Below are 23,760 nucleotides of genomic sequence, written 5' to 3'. Positions count from 1 at the left end.
TAATAGGAAAACCATCTTAATAAACTAGTTTTCTTTCACTTAATGTTACCAAAACAGTATTAATCATGATTCATGACCCAAGTGAGTGTATAACACACCAGTAACACAACTGCATTTCCAGTCACTTTGCATTTGGGATAGATTTATACAATGATATTTCAATAAATTCAAATGACGTGAAACAAATACACATCACATACTATGAATATAAGCTATATTAATGTTTTAACTACATTCTCTACTACACCCTTAGAAACCGTGTCAAAACAAAAACCAGCAACAACCAATCAAAGAACAGCTCAAGCTGTCGCCTTCCCAGTCATTGCAGAAGATTACGTACGATCCAGTAGCCAATGAGCGCAGAGAATTTTGGGCGGACTATTTGAACGCTACATTTTCGGCAGTTCCTATTGGTCCGTGATGTTCATATCTCATAGGTAAAACCGTAGTTTATAAAGCTTTATGTGTTAAATACAACAAAACACACGCAAAGTCTCACATCCATAACATAAAAGAAACGCACTAAAATTAAGAATTAACCGTAGTTCACGCCCTAAAATACATAACTGTATCTACACACAAAGCCTTACGTTCCCTACGTGACAGCCCAAATGGGCGGAGCCAAATTCAACATCAACAAAAGGAAAGAGAAGCTCAGAAAAACAAGACGATACGACTCGGATATACAAACACAATATGCCCTTTTAACATCTCTGGTATGCATCTTTGTTTATCTTTAATGTGTGTCATTATTTAACATGTTTGGTTCGTTATTAACGTTTCTCTAGATAAAAGTCGCTTTTTTAAATGTCCTGTTATTTCTTGTACGCTCAAAATGGCTTGATGTTCGGTTATGCTTGTATTTATGAACTGGATTTTCATTGGCATTTATTGAGTCATCTTTACATTTCTTTATACTGAAAGGAAACGTTATATTATTTTACCTAATGAAAATTAAGGATTTATTTTTATGGAATAACCGAATTTCTCAACTGTTACGGGTCTTTGATGTTTTTAATCCGTTAACTGTGTCGTTTTATGTTAAATTCGGAATACATTCAATTCAATCGCAAAGATCCGTCTAATACCACGCGTGTCGACTTATTATATTGTAAATAAACATAAATACTTGCATTTAAATGTTAAAAACACGAACTGTACAGGAGTGTAAAGCTATAACCCCTCCCCCTCCGTTCAAGGTATTTTCCAGCTGACGGATCAACTGCAATCCACTTTGCGACATTCACTTTCATTTTTTACGTTCTTGACGTTTTTATTTTACGTATAGAGTTCGCAAAACGACGATTTTATTTCTTTTCCGTGAACAGTTTATTTGTTTGGATCTCCAGTGAGAAGGCGTTAACCAGCGAAACCCGACACCGAGGCTCAGCTGAGCAGAGGGGGCTGGGCAAACCTTGACCCACCGCCCTGGGTGAACTGCATTTACTGCATATACTCACTTGTTTTTTTATGTCCTTTTAAAGGTTTTGAAGACTTGAAACCCAGATAAAGTGAAAACATGGATGCCTTTAAACTAATGAAGGAGCTGAAGGCGAATTTGGAGCAGGAGGTGTATTATTTGCCAAAGGAAACGGGACTGAGTTTGATCGAGTCCACCCAAGAGGTGATCTGCTTTAACAAAATACATCATGTGATACAATAAATGACAGCTCCTGTAAAAAAAAAAACACTATTCATGTGCAAAGTTATTGTAAACACCCAAACATTTTAACAATAAAGTCACAATTAACCAAAAATATTATGTTTTACAGAATAGTAATGGAGTTTCAGCCAAATGTCGAGATGCCCGGGTGGAGGATCTCTGGAGCTTGACCAGTTTTTTTGGTTACAGCGCTCAGACCTTTGTGCTGGCCGTTAACCTGCTGGATAGGTTTCTAGCCATGATGAAGGTAAACAGTTTACCATGATTACAAAACAACTTATTTTCCCAGTCAGAATACCTTTTGGATTAAACTGATCTGCTTTGTGTTTTAATGATGAAGGTTCAACCAAAGTATTTGGCATGCATCAGCCTAAGCTGCCTCCAGATCGCCGCCCGGGCGACCGAAGAAGAGTGCGATGTTTCGTCCAGCCACGAGCTCATTCGCATCAGCCAGTGCAAATTTACCGTCTCAGACCTCAGCCGTATGGAGAAGATCATTTCAGAGAAACTCAACTTCCAGTTCAAAGCCGTCACAGCCTTAACCTTCCTGCATTTATACCATGCCATCGCACTTTCGCACACCTCCGGCAGGTAAGACGCCAGCCACAGTATATAAACACAGTTATAAATGTGCATGCATAGCAGATTAAAAAAAAAAAAACTGACTTGATAAACAGGGTTGGCTATTGCACTTTGAACATTTTGCTGGGTATATTGCAGTCAGCTGTCAAAACCTAAGATTATCTTCTGGTTTAATGTCACACTAGACAGATTGGCCTTAAACTGTCACTTTTTCTGACATGCATGTTTCTCTCCATTTCAGGAAAAATGTCCTCAACCTCGACAAACTAGAAGCGGAGTTAAAAGCCTGCTTGTGCAGAATTGTCTTCTCCAAAGCTAAAGTAAGAAATACCACACAAAAACATACAGATGTCAAAAATGAGTTATGCACAAGCTTATTTTAATGGTTTTGTTCCTCTTTTTTTATAGCCTTCGGTGCTTGCCTTATCTCTGCTGATGCAGGAGATCGATGCCTTAAAGTCATCAGACCTCCTAGAGATCGCCCATCGCATACAGAGACATCTGAAGGTAAAAATCAAAGCAGATCAGATATTGCAAACGCACCCGAAATAGTTAATAAATACAGACTGCTGTTTGGTTTCAAGTCACAATCTTACGACTATGACTAGTTTAATCGCAACACTGTCAATGCAAAAAAAGAATGCAGTTTTAAGTACAAAAATAATCACCACAAATGTTTTTCGAAAAATATACCATTGCACCCAAAAGTCAAAGCCTTATCCAGCAGGTTGCACACTGTTGGCGGACACACCTGTCAAATCAGACCTTTCCAAAATTATGCTGGCCGTTTGCCTTGGTCTTATGTAAGCTGGTGTTTAATACGGTATCTGTTTGCTCTCTTTAGATCTCTCAGGCTGACCTGGCGCACTGGCGAGGTCTGGTAGATCAGTGTATGAAGCAGTATTCCTCTCCAGAATGTGCCAAACCTGACCACAGGAAACTGGTTTGGATCGTATCGCGGAGAACGGCGCAGAATTTGCACAGCAGCTACTGCAGTATTCCCGAGCTACCCACCATCCCGGAGGGCGTCTGGGACGAGAGCGAAAGGTAAACATCCAATCTGTGAAGAAACAAATGAATGTCACATTCCTATTTAGCAGTCAATTATGAATTAAGGAATAATTCACCATAAAAAAGAAAGGCAACCCATATTTTACTCACCCTTTTAAGCCATTTTAGGTGTATATGACTTTATTGGTTTAGCCAAACACATTCAAAGTTAATATTCTGGCTCTATATGATGGAATTGGATAGTGGCCCATTTTTAAAGCTCCAAAAAGTGCATCCATCCATCAAAAACAAATCCACACAGTTATTAAATGTCTTTCGAGGTGAAGTGATGGGTTATCGTTAAATGGGGCACTATCCAAAGCCATTATAAAGCTGAAAAGAGCTAAGATATTATGTATAATAACTCCAACTGAGTTTGGCAAGAAAGTTATATACACCCAGAAAGGCTTGAGGACGAGTATAATATGAACTAACTTTCATTTTGAGGTAAACAATTTCTTTAAGAGGAAGAAGTACCACAAAAACAACAGCTATTTGTAAAAACGCCATAGTTTGTCATCACAACTTCTGGTTTCAATTCCACCTGGCATTACCAGACTTGGTTTTTCCATTACAGTGACATTACTTAACCCCGGTGTTTTACAAACACGCACATTTACGTCACAACCTTGGTCTTGTCGGCACAGGCTGAAGTTCCTTCAGTACGCTCCACCCAGCGTTCCTCTATCATGTTCTGTATTGGTGTTACATGATAACGGCAAATGGTTTGTCGCATCCTAGCAACCGACCCTAGAGTTTATATAGCTGCTACTCATCAAGGGCACTAAATCACCGACTAAATTCCTAGGACTGAGTGACGCAGAAAATTCATAAAGGACTAGACAAAATATGCATACACACCAAACTAGGTGTAGCAATGGAATGTAGGTGGAGAATACTGACGAAATTGTGTATCACCTGTGAGTAAGGAAAGGTGTGTGAGGTGTTTGTACTTTTTGTTGACATCACATGATAGCATCTGACTGTGTTTTTGTCTTGTAACAGTGAGGACTCGAGTGAAGACTTAAGTTCTGGAGAAGAGTCTCTCAGCAGTTCCTTGGGAAGTGACGCGGAAGGACCCTACTTCCCTCCTCATTTCCGCTCCCAGCGACACAGACTGTAATACATTCGTAACCACTTGCCGAAGAGCACGACCACCAATGGAGATGCGTCACTTTTCAAAAATCAAAGGGGAAGTGATCGAATCAACTCTGGAAGCTTTGTGAACTTCCTTGTTATCTTCCATGATGTCATAGTCTTCTCCTGGCTGATTCAACAGCAAGGTGCCATTGTGCCTGGGTTCAGTGAAACCACAAAATATCTGAATTGTATTTTCAACTTTGTAACTCTTTAGGGCTTGAAAGCCTGTCTACATACTGTATACATCTCTCTTAATTATTCATGTTAAGCTAAAGTGAAAAAAATCAGCGTTGCACAACACTGGCAGCTAAATTTGTAGACAAAAAAATACCTGTAGCCGTATTGTTTAGTAGTCGGTGCGTGTCCGGATTTGTCAACATTCCAGGCAGCTCAATAGTACATATCCAAGGTACAGTAGACTGTTATTTATTCAACACCGTAGGACTTGTACTTTGGTGCTTTGCACAGTTTTGTTAAATGATTGTTAATGTGTGACCGAAGAAAGCTGTATGGTTGGAGAACGCCGACTCTGAGATCATACAGGTCAAGAGAATTATCGTGGTGCACTCGGTGTTCACAGAAAAGTGTGTTTGTTTATTTTCGCGTGTATGTGAGGGTGATGTTGTTAACCTACTTGCCAATTTAGTACAAGTTTCACATTAGCCAATGTTTGTGTGTGTGTACGAACACAATTACTGTATGCTGAAAATGTGCGTTGCACAAAAAAGCCTAAAAAACCTTAAAATGTAAAAAATGTTTATATAAAAATGTACATTTGTAAAATGTAAAAAAACATACTTTATGTATAGCATCTTGTAGATATTAACTTATTATTTTTGTCATGCTAAGATGAAAAATGTTGACGATTAAAAAAAGCTATTTTGAAATTCTGATCTTGTGTCTCTCTGTTTTATGTTCGAAAATATGGAATAGCTATAAATCTCAAAACAACCGCATCCAATCAGATGTCAAACAGAATTATCATACACATGCAGAAAATTGAAAACAGATGTTGGAAATTTTCTCAATGCCACAAGATCCCAGCGAAATTTGATCTTTACCCAGAAAACTACAATGTTATCAACAAAACAAGCCAATGCACATCCAGTGGATTTAAATGGATAGTTCAGCAAAAATGAAAATAACCCCATGATTTACTCATCCTCAAGCCACCCTTAATGTGTATATTTATCTTTTTTCAGACAAACAATTGCAGTTATATTAGAAAATGCCCTGGCTGTACCAAGCTTTATAATGGTAGTAAATGGTGCTTCTGGTTATAAAGTCCAAAAAAAGTGAATCCATCCATTCTTTACAGAAGTAATCTACACCAGGGTTACGCCGATAGACGATATACCATTGTGTATCGACAATCGTCAGACATATGCCCGATAGCGGGCTCTTTATGAACGTTTGGGCTTTAATGACGTGTTCAGATTAATGGCATCAGTTTTAAGAAGGCTGTGGTCATAAAAGTGTTGCCCTTAGAGTAAAGTGCTTTGTCATAAATAAGTAAAAACTGAACAAATAAATAAATACGGAAACTATTACCACGCCCCTGATACTATAGTGTATCGGTGATCTCACAGGCTGACAATAGGTCAATCTTAAAATGGGGCATATCGCCCAAGACTACTCTACACTGCTCCAAGGCCTTCTGAGGGTAACCAATGCGATTTTATAAGAAAATACAGATAGGGATAACTTAATATTCTCTTAAATTTGGGCTTTATAATCAGAAGCACCATTTACTACCATTATAAAGCTTGGAAGAGCAAAGACATTTTCTAATATAACTCAGAACAACGGCTTGAGGTTGAGTAAATCATGGGGTCACCCCCATCTTTCACTGAACTATCCCCTTAAACACTAGAAATGGTTGTACGTTGCAATTATGATTCGCATATTGTGTCACATTTCTACATTAAGAGGAATTAATTTAATGGTGCTTTTCCATTGCATAGTACCCCACGTTGTGGTTGGGGTCAGCTCACTTTTGGGGGGTTTTCCACTGTGTGCAGTACGTAGTACCCAATACTTTTTTTAGTACCACCTCGGTTGGGGTTTCAAGCGACCTGAGCTGATACCAAAAAGTGAAGTGAAAACACTGTAGATCACTGATTGGTCTGAGAGAATCGTCACTACCAGCGTCATTGCTATAATGTAAAGATTTGCTTTACCTTCATGCTAGCTTGCGCTGTCTCAAGTAAACCTGTTGTCATCTGTGCTTCGCTGTAAGTTCCCAAACTCTCTTTTACAGATGAAAAACATCCGCAGGTAAAGAATCAGGAACACCATAAAAAAATGTTCCAGATTTCCAGTTTGTGACGGCACATTCGCGACGCACACGTCCGCATATATACTTAAATGAAATTTAATGAGGTCTTAGCAGAGCGCTTTGACTGGTGCCACTGGTGTTTGTACAGTAACTGGCATGTGAGACAGAGATCGTGATAAACTCAATGTGCAAACGTCTATTTGTGGCGGTCAATTTTGATTTTGTGGCGAACTGAGAAATAAATGAATGTATGGGAATGTACAATGACGCTCACACATGTATGATGTCACAGCAGTAGGCAGCGCAAATATAATGACACGCCTATAATCCCCTAAGGGGGTCGCACACCAAACGTGCCGCTCAGCGCCGAGTCGCGTCTAGGACAACTCGGAGGTATCGTAAACCAGAAGTGCACATTAAATAGCGCTAAATATACTTCAAAACGCTAAATATACGTTAGCAGCCAATTATAATCGTTAAGGATTTGAGACAAATATGATGTTATTTAATGTTTAACTATGTGAGTGGCGCGACAGGGATTTGAGCGACTTCCTAAGTCAAAGCTGGGCGCCACAGACTGGCACCACCTGGCGGTGCTGGTGTGCGTAAACTCATAGAAGACAATGTGTTCAATTTTTTAAAAACGGTGCGGGGCTGAGCTGCGAGTCCGGTGTGCGATCCATTTTACTAAACTCGATGGAAAAGCTAACAAGCCAAAGTGAAGTGTGCTGACCCGACCTGACCCGTGGGGTACTATGCAATGGAAAAGCGCCATAAGATGCCAACACTCAGCTTGCAACGTGAAGTAGGGCTGGGCGATATTCACCGAAATTCATATACAGGGCTCAAAATTAACTTTTTTATTTGGTAGCACTGGTGCTCCCAACTTTAAAGAGTTAGGAGCACCAGCAAAAATTTAGGCGCATCCATCCAAAAATTAAAAAGTACCACAACTACTATGTAAATGTTAATAGATTTATTTTATTAAAAATAAAACACCACTTTACACGTCCTATGGCCAGCATTTAAAAGTTGGTCTTCTATTTTATTTTATTTTATTTTATTTTTTGCTGCATAAATTCCTAAATTAATACCCAAATGCTGTTGAAATAGTATAGCAGCAATAATAATTTAACAAATACAGTCAGGTAACATGATTAAGATTACAATGGAAAATCTAGCAAACACGTAAAACACTGATTAATTGTGACATTACAAAAGTGACCCTAATATAGAAGGCTAATATATATTGGAATTGATAACTGCATTACCAGGATGCTTTTACTACTAAATAGGCAATGTTTTAAAAAATACAACAAAAACATACCATCAGCATTGTCGTATTCCACAGCAACATGGACCACAAGGATGTTTGTCGAATGTCCATTCACCAGCGCATGCGCACATACACCATTAAACACACTGACAGACAGGTCGGTGTCTCCATCAATAATAAACACATTTGTCATAACACGTCTTGTGTTTTTGGCACTTTCGCCATGTTTAAGCAAGGTACGTCTGGCGCTTAAAATGTTTTGATTCCGCCATTAACGCCGTTTTACAGGATTTACAGTAAACAGTTACATTTTCATAGACACTCGAAATCTTTAAGCCACTCTCTCTGAAAGGTTTAACGTCAACTCGTATTTTCCGGTGGTGGAGTTACATTTGAATCCCGATCGTCGTCAAAAAATACAGTAATAACCTTGGCTGTAATCGTCTCACTCTCGTCATGCTCGCGACGCGTTCGTCTTTTCACATTTCCGCGCTTCACTGAAACGAGGAATGACTGACGCTCATATTAGCCAATCTGCGGTCTTCATTAAACGCAAGAACTTAATGGTGAAATTTGATTGGTTATGTATCGTTGGAGAGAACACTGAACCTGGGACAGCACCAGCACGCAGGATCACAATCAACTCGCGTCACAACAAAATGGGCAGTCGCACAAATGCTCCCAAATATATTTTAAGGTCGCACAGATTAAATTTCGGTCGCATATGCGACCAAAATGGTCGCAATTTCGAGCCCTGATATATCTGCAATTTTAGGGTGAATTGCAATATGCAATAAATATCGAGGGCAATAGCAGTCCAGAAAGTTACAGGCCATATAAAATACCATCATTAAGGCCGCACAATATATCGCTTTAGCATCGTCATTGCAATGTGCGCCTCTGCAAGTTACATCCAGAACATTTTTTTTTTTTTAAAGAAAACTCATTTTGGATGCCTTTTCCAGTGTTGCACTATATGAGAATTGTGTCAAAGGACAAAGAAATCGATACAAGAAATGCAAGGCAGAAGTTAATACCAAAAATTCATGCCGCAGAAAAACAAAACATTGCAATGTCACTGCTAGTCACTTATTTAATCCCCCCAATATCATACAGGCCTAATCGATTTGTTACCAAAACTCAAAATACCACCAGCCCTACAGTGTAGCAACATTTTCTAGGTTCCCTTTGAAGAACAGATGAGCAACATGACATTAAAATACCACAAAACTCATTTCTTAACCTAAACCACAATACACTGCATACCATGACTAAATTCTGAGCAACAACACCAGAGCTGCACTGAATACCACATTAAAAACCTCTATGCTATTGTTGGATTAAAGAAATAAATGTAAAGCAGTAACATGACTCTGACGTTGCTCTGCGATACCAAGCCTGGTTTTACCCTATAGCTATTTTGCAAGTACTTGTTATGTAAACTCAAACAATGGTTGCAAGCAGTAGCATAGAGAGAGTAATTAAGGCTGGTATGCCCTGATTCGTCTAAACATTGAATAGTTGATATTCATTACATATACACACAAGATTGACGCACTGGCCTATACCGGCTCGAGTTCCTCTTTCAAACACAACCCGCCCCTGTACAGTACGCTAACATTCGACACCAAGCAAAAAGTAGGTCACTTGCCTTGCAACATTCCTCGTTTGCAGCCGGCATTTAGAAACCCATGCGAGACTTTTTCTTTGGCTGGGAGCCTCGTGTGGGTGTTCTGAGTTGGGAAAATCTTTGGGATGATGAGGAAGATACCTGAGAAAAAGAAACTCCACCATCCGATACAGATTCCAGTTTTTGGGAACCAAATATAGAACTAAGCTCCACTTTGAGTCGTTTCGATTGCCTTGTTGGTGATCGTGGTAAGCTGACCGAAGTTGAAACTCCCAAATCCGTCATTTTTGCAGACTTCTGATTCTGGGTGGTTGGTTGGTCATTCGACTGAGTTTTAGGTTTTGGAGGAGATCTTAAGGCAGCTTTTCTAGGTTGTTGATCGGTCACCGTAGTCTTTAAATTTTGCTCCACCTCGGTTTCCAATCTCTCATCCACTTCTTCCATAGCCTGCGAGTTCTCCAAAGCCTCTCCGTCCGAACAAAGACTCGCCGCGGATGACCAACCGGACAGATCGCCCTGACAACTCGAGGTGAAGCTTCCAAAAAGTGAGACGCGACTCCCGGCTCTGGCCTGCTTTTCTCTACGTCGCTTTCTACGAAGAGCTTCGATTTTCTCGTTCCGATTCAAACCCAGTTTCTCCTCCCACCAATTTTTCCATTCGCCCTCCCATGCCGCAGTCAATCGCTGGCTCAGATCGTCCGGCCACTGTGCAGGATCTACAGGATCAGGAACGGGTGTAACCTTTAAATGAGGCAGGTACGTTACTCCATGAAGGACCGGCTCTTTCTTCCTCATGACATTGTGAAGGTTTCCCCTTAAACTCTCCAAGCGATCTTCTTCCAGATCTTCAGACGTGATGATCCGTAAATCCAATAAATCTTTGGTTTTGATTTGCTGGTGATGAAAATGTTGTTTTTTGGAAGCAGCCTTTTGGAAAATGGGATTTAACCACTGATCCCAAGCATCCTGGAAACCACGATCCTTTTTTGATTTATGGTTCTTCGGCATTGATGGTCCTTCAGCATCTTTATTTGTATCCAAAGCATGGGATTGATTTTTATCCAACCGACCAACCTCGGATGGATGTGCCTCACTATCCGAGTCATCATCATTGCTTATAGCGGATTGGATGTCCTTGTTCGCTCCAGTTTCTCCTACATTGGCAGATGATGAAGCTGTGAGGTCCTCACTGGTGTTGGCCTGATCCTTGTGTAACTTTAGCGTCTGATAAAAGATGTCTCCAGTCTCTGTAAGCTGGAATAAAGACATGTAGTCCTTATTCTGTACAGCTGCGAGACCTGAGGGAAAATATAAAAACGCATAATGTAGCACGGATCAATTATTGCATCAAAAGACACTTTAGTTAGGATCTAATAGAGTTAAGCAGGTTTTAAATGTATTAAATCAGGTCTGAAATGTGATGAATGCTTACCTGCAGCAGGTACACCGAGTCTCTTCTGAGCAAGGTGTCTCTTATGGGGAAGCAGAAGCTTTACGTGGTCCAGACTCTCATTGGGACTGAAGAGCTTCTGAATGGGACCCCGAGTCTGACAGGCATGCTCCCGGCCACCTGTACATCATAATTTTGTTAAAGGGACATTCCACTTTTTTGAAAATATGCTCATTTTCCAGCTCCCCTAGAGTTAAACATTTGATTTTTACAGTTTTGGAATCCATTCAGCTGATCTCCGGGTCTGGCGCTAACACTTTTAGCGTAGCTTAGCATAATCCATTGAATCTGATTAGACCCTTAGCGTCACGCTAAAAATAACCAAAGATTTTCAATATTTTTCCCATTTAAAACTTTACTCTTCTGTAGTTACATCGTGTACTCTCATTTTGGAGTAATAATCAAGGACTTTGCTGCTGTGGCATGGCTGCAGCAGGCGTAGTGATATTACGCAGTGCCTGAAAATAGTCCCCTTGGTTACCTTTAGTAGGAGGGGATAATATCACTACGCCTGCCGCAGCCATGCCACGGCAGCAAAGTCCCCGATCACCACGCCAGTTTGAGAGCACAGTTCCCAACCATATCGGCCTAGAAAATCACAACCTTTTATTTTCTGTCGGTCTTAGTACACGATGTAACTAAGGGTCAAGTTTTAAATAGGAAAAATATTGAAACTCTTTGGTTATTGTTTAGCTCGATGCTAATGGTCTAATCAGATTCAATAGACTGTGGTAAGCTATGCTAAAAGTGGTAGCACCAGTCTTGGAGATCAGCTGGACTCCAAAACAGTAAGATTTAAATATTTAACTATAGGAGAGCTGGAAAATGAATGTCCCTTTAAGGGGTTAAATGCAAAGCACACAACTTTGCCATCTGTATAATCTAAATAAATCTTTGTAATAGGATTCAATCAGTTACCTACAGTACTAAAAACGAATCCTTTAAAGACTGGGTGGCTATGGAAGCTATTTTGCATTTTAACAATTTTAAATTGAACTTTGAAACAGGTTTATTTATTACATTCATTCATAACATGCATGAATGGAAGAAATAAAAGAAACAGAATGAAAATCTTATGATACCCGTCACTTATTTACCTAAAAAAACAAAACACGCACAACTAACAAAAACTACTACATAAGTGGATGAACTCCAATCCTCACCCCAAAACACCACTTTTTATCTCTTTAATAAAATGTTTTATCTCTTTAATTTTTAAAAATTAAAAAATTAAATTTTTTAATTTTTTTCTCTTTAATTTACCCCAAAATTAAAATGACTGCATGATTTATTCACCCCTTAAACCATCCTCAATGTATGAGATTTTTTATTGGTAGTTGTGTTGGAGGATGTCGTGGCTGTTTTTGGCTTTGTGGTGAAAGTGGATGGTGCTTCTGATTTGAAGCATTACAAGGTCCATCCGTCCGTCCTTCACAGAAGTGGTCCACATGGCTCCCAGGGGTAAATAAAGGCCTTCTGAGGGTAATCAATGCGATTTTGTAAGAAAAAAAATCGAAAACATTACAAACTGAAATAACTAGCTTCCAGTAACAACAGACACACAATCACAAGAGAGTGCGTTTTCAGCATATGAAGTATAGGACATAGCGTACGAGTGATGAACGTGTAAAAAATCCCCGTTTTAGAATTTGGAAGGCCTTTATTGACCCTCTGAAGCCATGTGGATTACTTCTGTGAAGGATGGACGGACTTTTTTGGGCTTCAGATCAGAAGCACCATTTACTACCATTATAAAGCTTGGAAAAGCCAGGACATTTTCTAATATAACTCCAATAAAAAAAATTATATACATTGAGGAGGGCTTGAGGGGTGAATGGGTAATGCGTCAATGTTCATTTTTGGGTGAACTCTGTCTTTTAAAAAAAGTTAAAAATGTTAAAATGGCTATACCGTAGCCATCCAATTTTTAAAGGATCAAAAGCACCATTTACTACCATTATAAAGCTTGGAACCGCTAGGACTTTCTAATATATCTCTTATATTGTGTTTGTCTGAAAACAGGTAATCATATACATCGAGGATGGCTTGAGGGTGAGTAAATAATGGGGGTTTTATCATTTTTAGGTGAACCATCCCTATAAGACTTTAAACATACAATCTTTCAGAGGGTCCAGCTGGAATTAATGATCATGTGAGTCAATGCATTTTTATTTGTATTTGACAATTGTGTTTTGCTTATTACGGTTTAACTCTAGTATAACACACGTGCTGAATGTAAAGCTCACCCTTGTATTGCAATAACATGACCTCCTGTGATTTCTGAGCACCCAGTAGCACTTTGCAGTCGTTTTGGGTCGGTCCCGGAAGAGCGCAGGCAAACACCGGCGGGGATTCCATCATATGATCCCATTTCAGCATGGGCACACATGGAACGCGCTCATCCATAAGGTAGGCAGAAAACTGTAGACAAGGAAATAAAAAGTGCTTTATTTCCTTCCCTAAAATATTGTGGTTGCCAGTTTTAGATGGTATTAAATGAGTACCATATAAAAATGTACCACAATGTTGATGTTACTTCAGGGTACTTATGCTACAACATAATACATGATCTAAAACATGGTAAATGTAAAGAATGATACTATGGGTACTTTAATTATACATAATACCATACATACAAAAATCCTATAAAGATAAAAGTCCTTAAAAATGATTTAATCTGTATGTGTACAGTGATAGGATCTGTTTCATTGACTTAGATCAGTATTCATAGTGGTTGTTTACTGGAGGATCACGTGAACTCACAGGATGTTTGTTTTGCTCAATGAGACATTCACGCCCTTCAGCCTAACAGCTGACGCAAGGCTTCAGACACATGAAGCGTGTGACTAACCGTGATGTCATTACCTGGGTGGTGATGAGGTGATGGTGGGCGTGGCTTTCGCTTAGATACTTGGTCAACATCACCCTCTCTCCTGTCACACAAGCTGGTGTCTTTCCGATCCGAAACAATGTGTGATAACAGTCACGATTCTGATAAAGAGGAAGTGACAACTTAAATTTAAACCCAACGGCTGGCTCAAGCAAATATTTTTTATTGTACATTATAAACCAAGTAATTTATTACATATAATTATTATTATTACAAGAATATGACACTGTATGTCAATAATACTAGTCAGGTATAAAAGTTTGCTGGGTTTGATTTATGCTAATGTGTGTCGTGTCATATTGGTGGTTTGGGAAATGAGATTTCAATTTGTTTTGTTCATATTCCCAAAATTGAGTTTAGGCCACTACTAATGTACAACAGTGATGTCACTTTACCCTTGCGTCTGCAAGCTCCGCCCCCGTCCTGTCAGCAAAGACCATCACTCTTGGGTGGCATGAGAACTCACACCATCGCCATGGCGACTTCGCATTGAAATACAGGTTGGCATCCTCCTCTCGAAACTTCTGCAATCTGGATAAAACAATGTGTCACTAACTTCTGGACAGGTTACAACATTCACACAGTCATAATGTGACGTAGGATTGCTTCATATCAGCTACGACTGCTCAACCAATGAATTTTCGGTGTTGAGACAGATTCAATTGACCGTCAATTTGGTTTATGTGGTAAGTTTGTGAAACTGTTCTCAGAATTTACAGCACAAAAACTGCTGTAGATTTCTGTGGTACTTGTGTTGATGACAAAAGTCAGGAGGAAACAAAAGATGCACACCCTCATTCCAGCCCGGCTGAAACTCTGAACAATAAAGTTTTATCATTGAGGGCAAATATGGTGTAATCGATTCATTAAGCTCAATTCACACATATATTGTCCTAAACCTGTATGACTGGATTTTTATTCAAGAATGAAATAATGGTAGCACGTTTTAATAAAATTAAAGAGGGACTGGACTGTCAGACACCATAAAGCATCTTCTAAAGCAAAATACCACACCAAAAATGTAATAATTGTTCACAAAACATTTACAATAATGCCTTTATCTAAAGTGACTTTTTTTCAAGCTATATTGAAATTTAAACACTATACAGAGATTTATTGTATACGGTCATTAAGGGCTGCGACTAACGATTATTTTCATAACCGATTAATTGGCCGATTATTTTTTAATTAATCGACTAATCGGATAAAACAAATATTTACTTAATTAGATTTTTCACTTATTATAGCTAAATAAGGAACTAAAATTAGGGTATTAACGTGTAGGAATGTACTTTTAAAAGTGCAAAAGACACGCAACACTACAGAGTTTTACTAAAATAATTTATTTTTATATTTTAAACCGTAAATAAAAAAAGTTTGTGCAGCTTTTCTTTATTTTAACGCCATACCAGCTTCTAAGGCTATATTCATGGCGAGAATAAAGTATAATTAAATCAAAGGAAGATTAAAAAAGATGTTTAACATTTATTTTGTGCAGCTTTTAAATAGTAAAACATCAGTTAATTAATAAAACATTAGTTTGAGAACGCTGCATTACAGCTTTTATCACTGACTGACTTAAAGATGCACCTTATTAATATTAAAGGTGAGCCTTAAAGTCTTATATATTTATTTGACAGTTTACATTTAATTTTGTATAAAGGCTAAATACAAATTAAAGATGAACATCAATTTATATTATTGTTATTTTTTTTAAATATTATATTGTTTTATAGGATGCTTGGCAAATTTATTTGTTCAAAAGTTGTACATACAGACATTTGTTGTGGGCAATTTATCCCAAAGCTTTTTTAACATTTTAACATATAGTTATCGAATTTATACCGTATAGCCTGAAAATGCACAAGTATACCGAAACAATATAGAAATTTTGACCATCAATAAGAACAATAAAACAATTTCAGACAAAGCTATCATATGACTATAGAAAACAATATAACACACAGCTCATATGAACAAGTCTTATAACGCTTTCATTTTCCTTTACGATAGATTTGTAACTTGAAAAACACGGTTCTTACTTCAATGATATGCAAAAATGCTAGAAAGAAATGTGTGCTTCACAAAATCAAGTCAGTCAAACTGCTTTAAAATGGCCTGAGGGAGAATAAACGAAGGCAGAATTTGTACTTTTGGGTGAATGATTGTCATCACTAAACAGGGAGGTTAGGTTCAAGACTGACATCAAGACATCAACTGATAAACTTAAGAACGGGACGTATTGAACTAAACAACAGTTTGTAGCAGTAACAGATGTCATAGATGAAAACCAAGCACACTGATAACACAGATTGTTCTCAAAATCAAACACGTACCCTTTTTTCACGGTCCAGAGATATGCTGCTCCCCGTTCATTGGCCACCACGAGCTCATCTGGGATATGTGGACTGGAGAGGACAAGAAAAAAACTCTCATCTTCTCATCTCAATGACAAAACTACTCTTTCAAATCTGTGAAATATTACTATTAATAAAAGATTGCATATTTTCCTAAAAAAATTATTAGCATCGCTGATTGGTGCAAAACAAAGTTATGATGTTATGGTATGGCAGGGGGGCAAAAACAGTCTAACCCAAACATTTCTATAAACATGCCAGTCTGATGTAAACAGTTGGCAACAGCAAAAAGACAAATTCATTTAACCTTAGATAAAACTAGTTTGCCATTTGAATCCAAATTGGAAAAAAATACAAATTTTGCTCACAAGGATGTACTGACATTGTAAAACATTCACTGGAACTGAAGTCATTCAGCTGAAATAGTCAAATAAAGTAATTTGTATAATAGTTTAACAAGGAAGGTCATTCTGTATCAGCTGTAGGGCTGGGAGGTATTGACTCAGCGTCATATCTCAGTATACAATATAGCCTTGTATACTAAAAAAAAGTGGAATTAATGTTTTCTTTCCAGTTAAAGCCTCATGTCACGATCACATTTATTAAAACGTGCATGATCTTTACGAATCTCATCCTGCATCAAAATACTGATATATTACCAAAACTCAACATAACACCCAGTCTAATCTGCTGGTGATCTTTTGAATAACTATGTAACATTAAAAGTCACACATGCCATAATATCCTCACATACAATTATCATAACAAAAAATTATATTAAGACCTCCAACATGTTCATGAGTTGGAACACAAGAATGTGTCTAAATTAGGGCTGTCAAAATTAACGCATTAAAGGTGCAGTGTGTAAATTTTAGCGACATCTAGTGGTGAGGTCGCGAATTGCAACCAACGGCTTAGTCCACGGCTCACCTCTCGCTTTTGACACACCTAGAGAAGCTATGGTAGCCGCCACTGGACAAACATGTCATTGTCGGAGACAAAAAATTGTCCTTTAAGGGCTTCTGTAGAAAAATGGCAGCACAAAATGGCGACTTCCATGTAAGGGGACCCTCTGTGTATGTAGATAAAAAGGTCTCGTTCTAAGATAATAAACACATAACGGTTCATTATGAAAGGTCTTTATACAGCCCTGATAATATAGTTTCGTATATTATTTTGCATTTCTGTCAAAAAATCCTTCTAAAAATTACACACTGCACCTTTAAAGTAAATTTATTTTAATAACATAAATTTTATTAACGTGCGATTTCTTCAACGTGCAATTTCTGTTTGACCCTTGGCCTAGCCCGTCTTTGGATAAATTGAGATGCAGCATTAGCCAGTAAATAGTCACCAAAGTCTAAAATTATCTTAATTTGTGTTTTTTCTGAATGCCTAATACAAATGAAGTGTCCATTCACTTGCACGCCTGAGATTTTGGCTTTTACAAATGCAGGAATTAAAAAATAAAATGCATGACTTACTTGATGTTTAAAAAGTAATTAAGATAGAGATAAAGTTTGGGACATGGTTGATTTTTAAAGAGTTATTAAGAGCGATAAGACTCAAAAACGATCTTCCTCGCGTTGACTGACACATCTGAAGCATGTGCCCCCGATATATACACACATTATTGCGGTTTTAAAAAATATCTGTTTTGACAAGGATTCATGCAGATATAATCTGTAATGTCAGTGAATGTTCAATAAATTGTTGGGGTAAAATATCTGATGTGTAATATCATATTAGATCCTTGCATTACAGTCAATATTCAAACTGTACGTCTCAATCAAACAATAAAAAGAAAAACGTTGAATATATTGGTATTGTTTTTGACTGTGTGCCAAATCTATTAGTTTTACAGTGATTTTGTTTTTGAACCTTAATTTTTTTTTATTAACTTTTATTTGACTTTTTCACTAATAATAAACATACATTTGCATAAAGCATCCATATTTGTCTATGCCCATGCTGATTAGACTATTAAAAACTTGAAAACTGTCAAATTAAGTTAAATATAGAACAGATACAAATGTGAGATTAAGTTGTGATTAATCACGAGTTAACTCATGACAATCATGCTATTAATCCAGATTAAATATTTTAATTGATCAACAGCCTTAGTCTAAATATGTACTGTACATCATTTCCATTCTGCAAATGCAAAGTATTGCTGTTCAACCCAAACATGAAGTTAAAAGTGGAGTTGTTATATTGGTAAAGAGTTGCTGTGTCTGACACAAAGGTTTAAACCCACCTGACAGTGACACAGGAAAATCGATCTTTTGTCTGGATGACTTCCTGTGTATATGGCTTCAGGCGGTCTCCCAGCAACCAAACACCACAGAAAAAGTCTGATCGAACAGCCAAGTTACCTGTATACACGCATGTGAAACTGTGTCAAGACTTCTGATACCACATGAAACAAGCTTAGACTTGAAAAAACAAGCATTTGCTTATAAAGGCAATGCACCAGTTTGTTGGCATGTTGAGAGAGCAAAGATCAACAACATCTTTTAACAACAACATTATTGTTACATCCCTTAAGATTTTACTGGGGTATGAGAAAGGGCGTGTAACATTAGAAATAGTTTTCATAAATATTAAATGGATGGAATAAACTTAAACAACGACTCTGGCCCAACATCTGGGTGGTGTTTTATGTGCATACGTTAGATCTCACCTTTGTCCTCCATGTTTCCAAGACTGAGCTGTTTAATAGTTCCATTCACCTCAAATGTGAGAGGTTTAGGGTCTATGAGAAAACTGGGAGGCTTGTCTGCCTTGTACTTTGGCACCACCCTGTGGAAATCTGAGGAATGGGAGTAAAGGAACTAAACAGAAAACAAACATTTTTTAACACTAAAACCCCTTTCACACAACTGTTATAATGGTGATCCAAGAAAAATGCTATAAAATTGATAAAGGTGCCCTCGGTGTAAACGCACGCCATGGGATTGATCCCAGGATCATTACTGAGATAAGGACTTAGTAACATTGCCTAGATCAGGCCGGTAATGTGCCCTGTGCTACAGTAGTGATGATGCATGTGTCGTCGCAATTAAATAGTTATCGTGAATCTCTTTGATCGGGAATTGAAACAATGAAAAATATAGGAAGCGGAGAACATTCGCCCTGCTTAATAAAACTGTAAGCGATGCGCTAATTTAAGATCGGATCAGAAAGATAAATGCACAAGCGTGATTTCGAGAAATCGCTGATCATAAGCAAACTTGTAAAAAAAAAGCAGAAAATATTACACCAAGTGTACAAAAACAATCACGTCACACCTTGATGTCATGTGTCTTTCCTTTATCTTCAGAAAATCAGTGTGAGAATAAGCGAAAAATTTAACGATCCCGTGACAAATCCCTAAACACATTATTAGAGTATTTTCTAGAATCTCTGTGTGAAAAGGGCATAATAGACATAATGTAAGAGAAGGATACTGAGTTTGTTTAATGCCGGCCCACTGGGAAAGACCAGACATCCATCACCACCACCGCACTGTGTCTCAAACAGTTTAGTGTATCCAAGAGCGCCCCCTGTGAAATCTGAACAGAACTGCTGTTGTTCCCTCTGTGATGTCAGTTCCTCGTGAAGGAGTTTGCCGAGAACGGATGAAGGAATATCACAGACAATATCAGCCAGCAAATGATGGACTCGACGGATCTTCACCGTGTAACGCCCAACATGACACCTAAAACCACATCAGGTTTATGTGATCAAGTAGTCGATAAGAGTCAGATACTTTTGACAATGTTATTTATCAAGGTGTCTTTAAACACCAATGTGTGAATATTTCTTATCCTTTCAAATAAAATAATGGGAAAATTTATCTTCAATGAAACCAAATGATATTTATTATAAGAAAAATAATATAAGGTTGTTTAATAATGCAAATTTTTGCTAAAAACACTTTGCATTAAGTGTCTGTGTGTGTGTGTTTTTATATCTAAGAGTCTGATAAGTTAATTTCCTTTAGGATAAGACCTTTATGGTGTATTCACATAAAAAAATATTCTTACCTTTTGTAATTCATTCTTTCGAGATATTTCCTGCACCAGCTCACGTTCACAACACCCTGACATAAGTAAACAACACAACTATTGCAGGGTTACCACCACCAATAAAGAAAATAAAGACTGCACAATAATTGTGTAACATCATAAACACACACGAGACCCACTCACCTCCGTCTGATCCCTATTAAATGAGTAGTCATCCTTAAGCAAATGACCCATTGTGGAGAAAGCATCCATACAGTGATGCTGGTAAAAATACTGCATCTAAAGGAACAACAGTTGTTTGTGTTGTAAAAGCACAAAATTTTTCCCTATTCGTCATCCTAAAAATTTGTCACGCATCGAAATCCTGCACACCAAGTCTAATGCCTATCAATTAATTTGTTGCAAAAAATTGGCAAAACAATACAAATAAAGCCTTCATAACGTTAAAGGGATAGTTCGGCCAAAAACGATATTAAACCCATGATTTACTCACCCCCAAGCTGTCCGAGTTGCATATGTCCATCGTTTTTCAGACAAACACATTTTCGGATATTTTAGAAAATATTTTAGATATTTCTGTTCATTAAATGTTATGTTACGGGGTCCAGCAATAGTCCACGACCTTCAAGTCCAAAAAAGTGCGTCCATCCTTCACAAATTAAATCCAAACGGCTCCAGGATGATAAACAAAGGTCTTCTGGGGGTAATCCGTGCGGTGTTTTTGTAGAAATATCCATATTTAAAATGTTATTAACTTTATAAACTAGCTTCCGGTAGCGCCGCCATCTTAGACTCAGGAGAGAGGATTAGCGTAGTGTACGCACTTTTCTTAGTGACGTATGACAAATTCGGAGGGCGGGGGCACCGAGCAGCAGCAGAGAAACTCTGTACGCTGCGTAAGCTCTCATCCTGAATGCGCATCACTCCAAAATGGCGGCGCTACCGGAAGCTAGTTTATAAAGTTAATAACATTTTAAATATGGATATTTCTACAAAAACACCGCACGGATTACCCACAGAAGACCTTTGTTTATCATCCTGGAGCCGTTTGGATTTAATTTGTGAAGGATGGACGCACTTTTTTGGACTTGAGGGTCGTGGACTATTTCTGGACCCCGTAACATAACATTTAATGAACAGAAATATCTAAAATATTTTCTAAAATATCCGAAAATGTGTTTGTCTGAAAAACGATGGACATATGCAACTCGGACAGCTTGGGGGTGGGTAGATCATGGGTTTAATGTCGTTTTTGGCCGAACTATCCCTTTAAAGGTGCTGTGTGTCATTTTTAGAAGGATCTCTTGACAGAAATGCAAATTAATATACAAAACTATATTATCAGGGGTGTACAAAAACCTTTCATAATGAACCGTTATGTGTTTATTACCTTAGAATGAGACGTTTTTATCTACATACAAAGAGGGTCCCCTTACATGAAAGTCGCCATTTTGTGCCGCCATTTTTCTACAGAACCACTTAACGGACAATTATTTGAATAAGTTGTCTCCGACGATTACATGTTTGTCCGGTGGCAGCTACAGTAGCTTCTCTATGCGTTTCAAAAGCAAGGGGTGAGCAGTGGACTACGCCGTTGGTTGCAATTCGCAACCTCACCACTAGATGCCGCTAAAATTTACACACTGCACCTTTAATACTAATACACCTTTCACTACAAACGGATGAAGGACAAGAAGCTTAAATTTTAAAGAATTTAAGCGCAAAAAAATTTGTAAACGTGAGTGACTCAAAGTGAGGGCGTATTTATATTTTAATGTGCGAAAATGTCGGATGAAAATTTTTTATTTCGAAATTTCAAACTTCATAAGATTGTTTAAGACAAAAAGTACCATCTAAAGTAAATACATTTTTTAAGTTATGTTGCTTACGTGCTCTGGAAAATCCATCGGATCGGGTGGAGGGCCAGACAAGACTTTGGCATCTTAGAAAAAATTTAACAAACAACATCAATTATCAGTGTATCAAAGATTTCACAATAAAAAAGGGAATTATGTATAGATGTTAAGACCATTGTGACATTATTTTATGACAATTAAAAAATATTTTCATATTGGAGATTGTTTTCGTAAAATGTAATTTGGACATTATTTTGGACTAGACTGACTACAACAATGGTTTTTTGTGATTCACAATCAAAGGGCGAAGACATAATTTGCAGAAAATTCAAGTTTATGTGCTAAAACATACTTAAATTAAAATAAAATAATGTTCAAGTTGAAAAGTAAACGTAAACTGAAGAATAGGGACCAAATGGAGTCCAATGGGATTTGGATAAAATGACTTAAATTCATATCAAGAAATAATAATACATTTAATACCTTCACATGGTGGAAATAAAGGGGTAACTGCTGGTTTGACTGGTACCCACTGGTCTCCTCTCACAGTGTGTTGGGATTCAAAACGATGCTGGACGTCTCCTTCAGCATCACCCTGAAAATACACAGCACAATACAGATGTGAATTATGGTCATTCATATGGTATAACATTATACTGCACGTATAACTTCCCCAAATATACGTTTACATGCAAACAAATACACGTGCATTGTGGCTATTGAAGTACATGATTTGCAATGAGAAACGCTATGATCAGGGTGCATCTGTCAATAAGCTTTATGTCATTATAATAATGGCGTTTCAAGTCTTACCAGTTCGACGCTGGATTCAAACACTCGCTCATATGAACCCCAGCCTGCATAATTACTTTTGGGTTTAGTCTCCGGCGGTCCGTCCAAATAAAAGTGTGGGAAAAGTTGTTTAGGAAAGCTGCCGTCCATGATGGGCGCGTGGAGCTCCTGTCCGGCTGGGCCAAATAATCAGACAAGCCCGGGCATGTCATCACGTGCACCCCGAAGTGATAGGTGCCACGGTTAAATCCACTTTGACATCATTTTAATACGCTAATATGTTAAAATGCCGCTATGGAAACTCATATCTCGATATATCGTAACGTTTAAACCACGTGTTTGTGAAAATCGTGCCTTTCGAACGACCGCGTGGGAGCTAAACACAACTCAACGGCGAAGCTCACGTCACATGCGTCAGCTGATGAGCGGCGAGGAAGCCAGACGTAATAAGATTCGCTTCAAATGCCCGCCACAGTGAAACATTTCAAAATAAAAACCATTAGATCCTCCTTCGAATGTTTCAAAATAAAAGCCTAAGTGTAAGGATGTACAAATGAAAATATTACAAAATAATTAGTTAAATAATATTAGGTAAATAATCGTCAAGTTTGTGTTGTAAGTGCATTGTCAAAAAGTGCTAAAATGTGGAGGGGAAAACATTTCATGCAACAACAAAAAAACATTTCATGCAAAAAAATAACCACAAATCAGTACTTTTTTTTTTAGATAATTTCCTTACTTTTTAACAAGTGCCGGAATAATACTTTATATCACTTAATGTTGGCC

At 37.9% G+C, this 23,760-nt stretch overlaps 2 protein-coding genes across 2 annotated transcripts; one reads left to right on the top strand and one right to left on the bottom strand.

The window, feature by feature from the left end:
* The first annotated feature begins 338 nt into the window (after nt 1-338).
* On the top strand, nt 339-5,328 carry ccng2 (cyclin G2). The gene is made up of 8 exons (XM_055179239.2): nt 339-716; nt 1,485-1,624; nt 1,773-1,910; nt 2,004-2,254; nt 2,487-2,565; nt 2,654-2,752; nt 3,090-3,292; nt 4,301-5,328. The coding sequence occupies exons 2-8, from the start codon at nt 1,520-1,522 to the stop codon at nt 4,416-4,418; spliced, it is 993 nt and encodes a 330-aa protein (XP_055035214.1). The 5' UTR covers nt 339-716; nt 1,485-1,519; the 3' UTR covers nt 4,419-5,328.
* taf1c (TATA-box binding protein associated factor, RNA polymerase I subunit C) lies at nt 2,604-23,421 on the bottom strand. The gene is made up of 15 exons (XM_055179237.2): nt 22,996-23,421; nt 22,666-22,777; nt 22,216-22,268; nt 20,510-20,605; nt 20,345-20,400; nt 19,766-20,016; nt 19,000-19,128; nt 18,574-18,691; nt 16,296-16,367; nt 14,355-14,490; nt 13,935-14,060; nt 13,316-13,490; nt 11,052-11,189; nt 9,641-10,917; nt 2,604-3,305 (listed from the first exon to the last, which is right to left on the bottom strand). Exons 1-14 carry the CDS (start codon nt 23,122-23,124, stop codon nt 9,671-9,673), a joined length of 2,838 nt encoding a protein of 945 aa, XP_055035212.2. The 5' UTR covers nt 23,125-23,421; the 3' UTR covers nt 2,604-3,305; nt 9,641-9,670.
* Nucleotides 23,422-23,760: the final 339 nt, after the last annotated feature.

The sequence above is a fragment of the Misgurnus anguillicaudatus genome, chromosome 9 (genome assembly GCF_027580225.2).
Source record: "Misgurnus anguillicaudatus chromosome 9, ASM2758022v2, whole genome shotgun sequence".
Taxonomy (NCBI): Eukaryota; Metazoa; Chordata; class Actinopteri; order Cypriniformes; family Cobitidae; genus Misgurnus; species Misgurnus anguillicaudatus.
Note: the sequence above shows the minus strand (reverse complement) of the source record. Positions and strands in the feature narration are given on the sequence as shown.

What these genes read in the sequence shown, in the direction of transcription:
- taf1c (XM_055179237.2), bottom strand. Translation starts at nt 23,124, where the DNA reads ATGGACGGCAGCTTTCCTAAACAACTTTTCCCACACTTTTATTTGGAC. An exon ending in TTTATTTCCACCATGTGAAG is followed by an intron (nt 22,269 to 22,665) that starts GTATTAAATGTA and finishes ATTTTTTCTAAG; the next exon opens with ATGCCAAAGTCTTGTCTGGC. An exon ending in GAAAGAATGAATTACAAAAG is followed by an intron (nt 20,017 to 20,344) that starts GTAAGAATATTT and finishes ATGTGGTTTTAG; the next exon opens with GTGTCATGTTGGGCGTTACA.
- ccng2 (XM_055179239.2), top strand. Translation starts at nt 1,520, where the DNA reads ATGGATGCCTTTAAACTAATGAAGGAGCTGAAGGCGAATTTGGAGCAG. An exon ending in TGATCGAGTCCACCCAAGAG is followed by an intron (nt 1,625 to 1,772) that starts GTGATCTGCTTT and finishes TATGTTTTACAG; the next exon opens with AATAGTAATGGAGTTTCAGC. An exon ending in CTTTCGCACACCTCCGGCAG is followed by an intron (nt 2,255 to 2,486) that starts GTAAGACGCCAG and finishes TCTCCATTTCAG; the next exon opens with GAAAAATGTCCTCAACCTCG.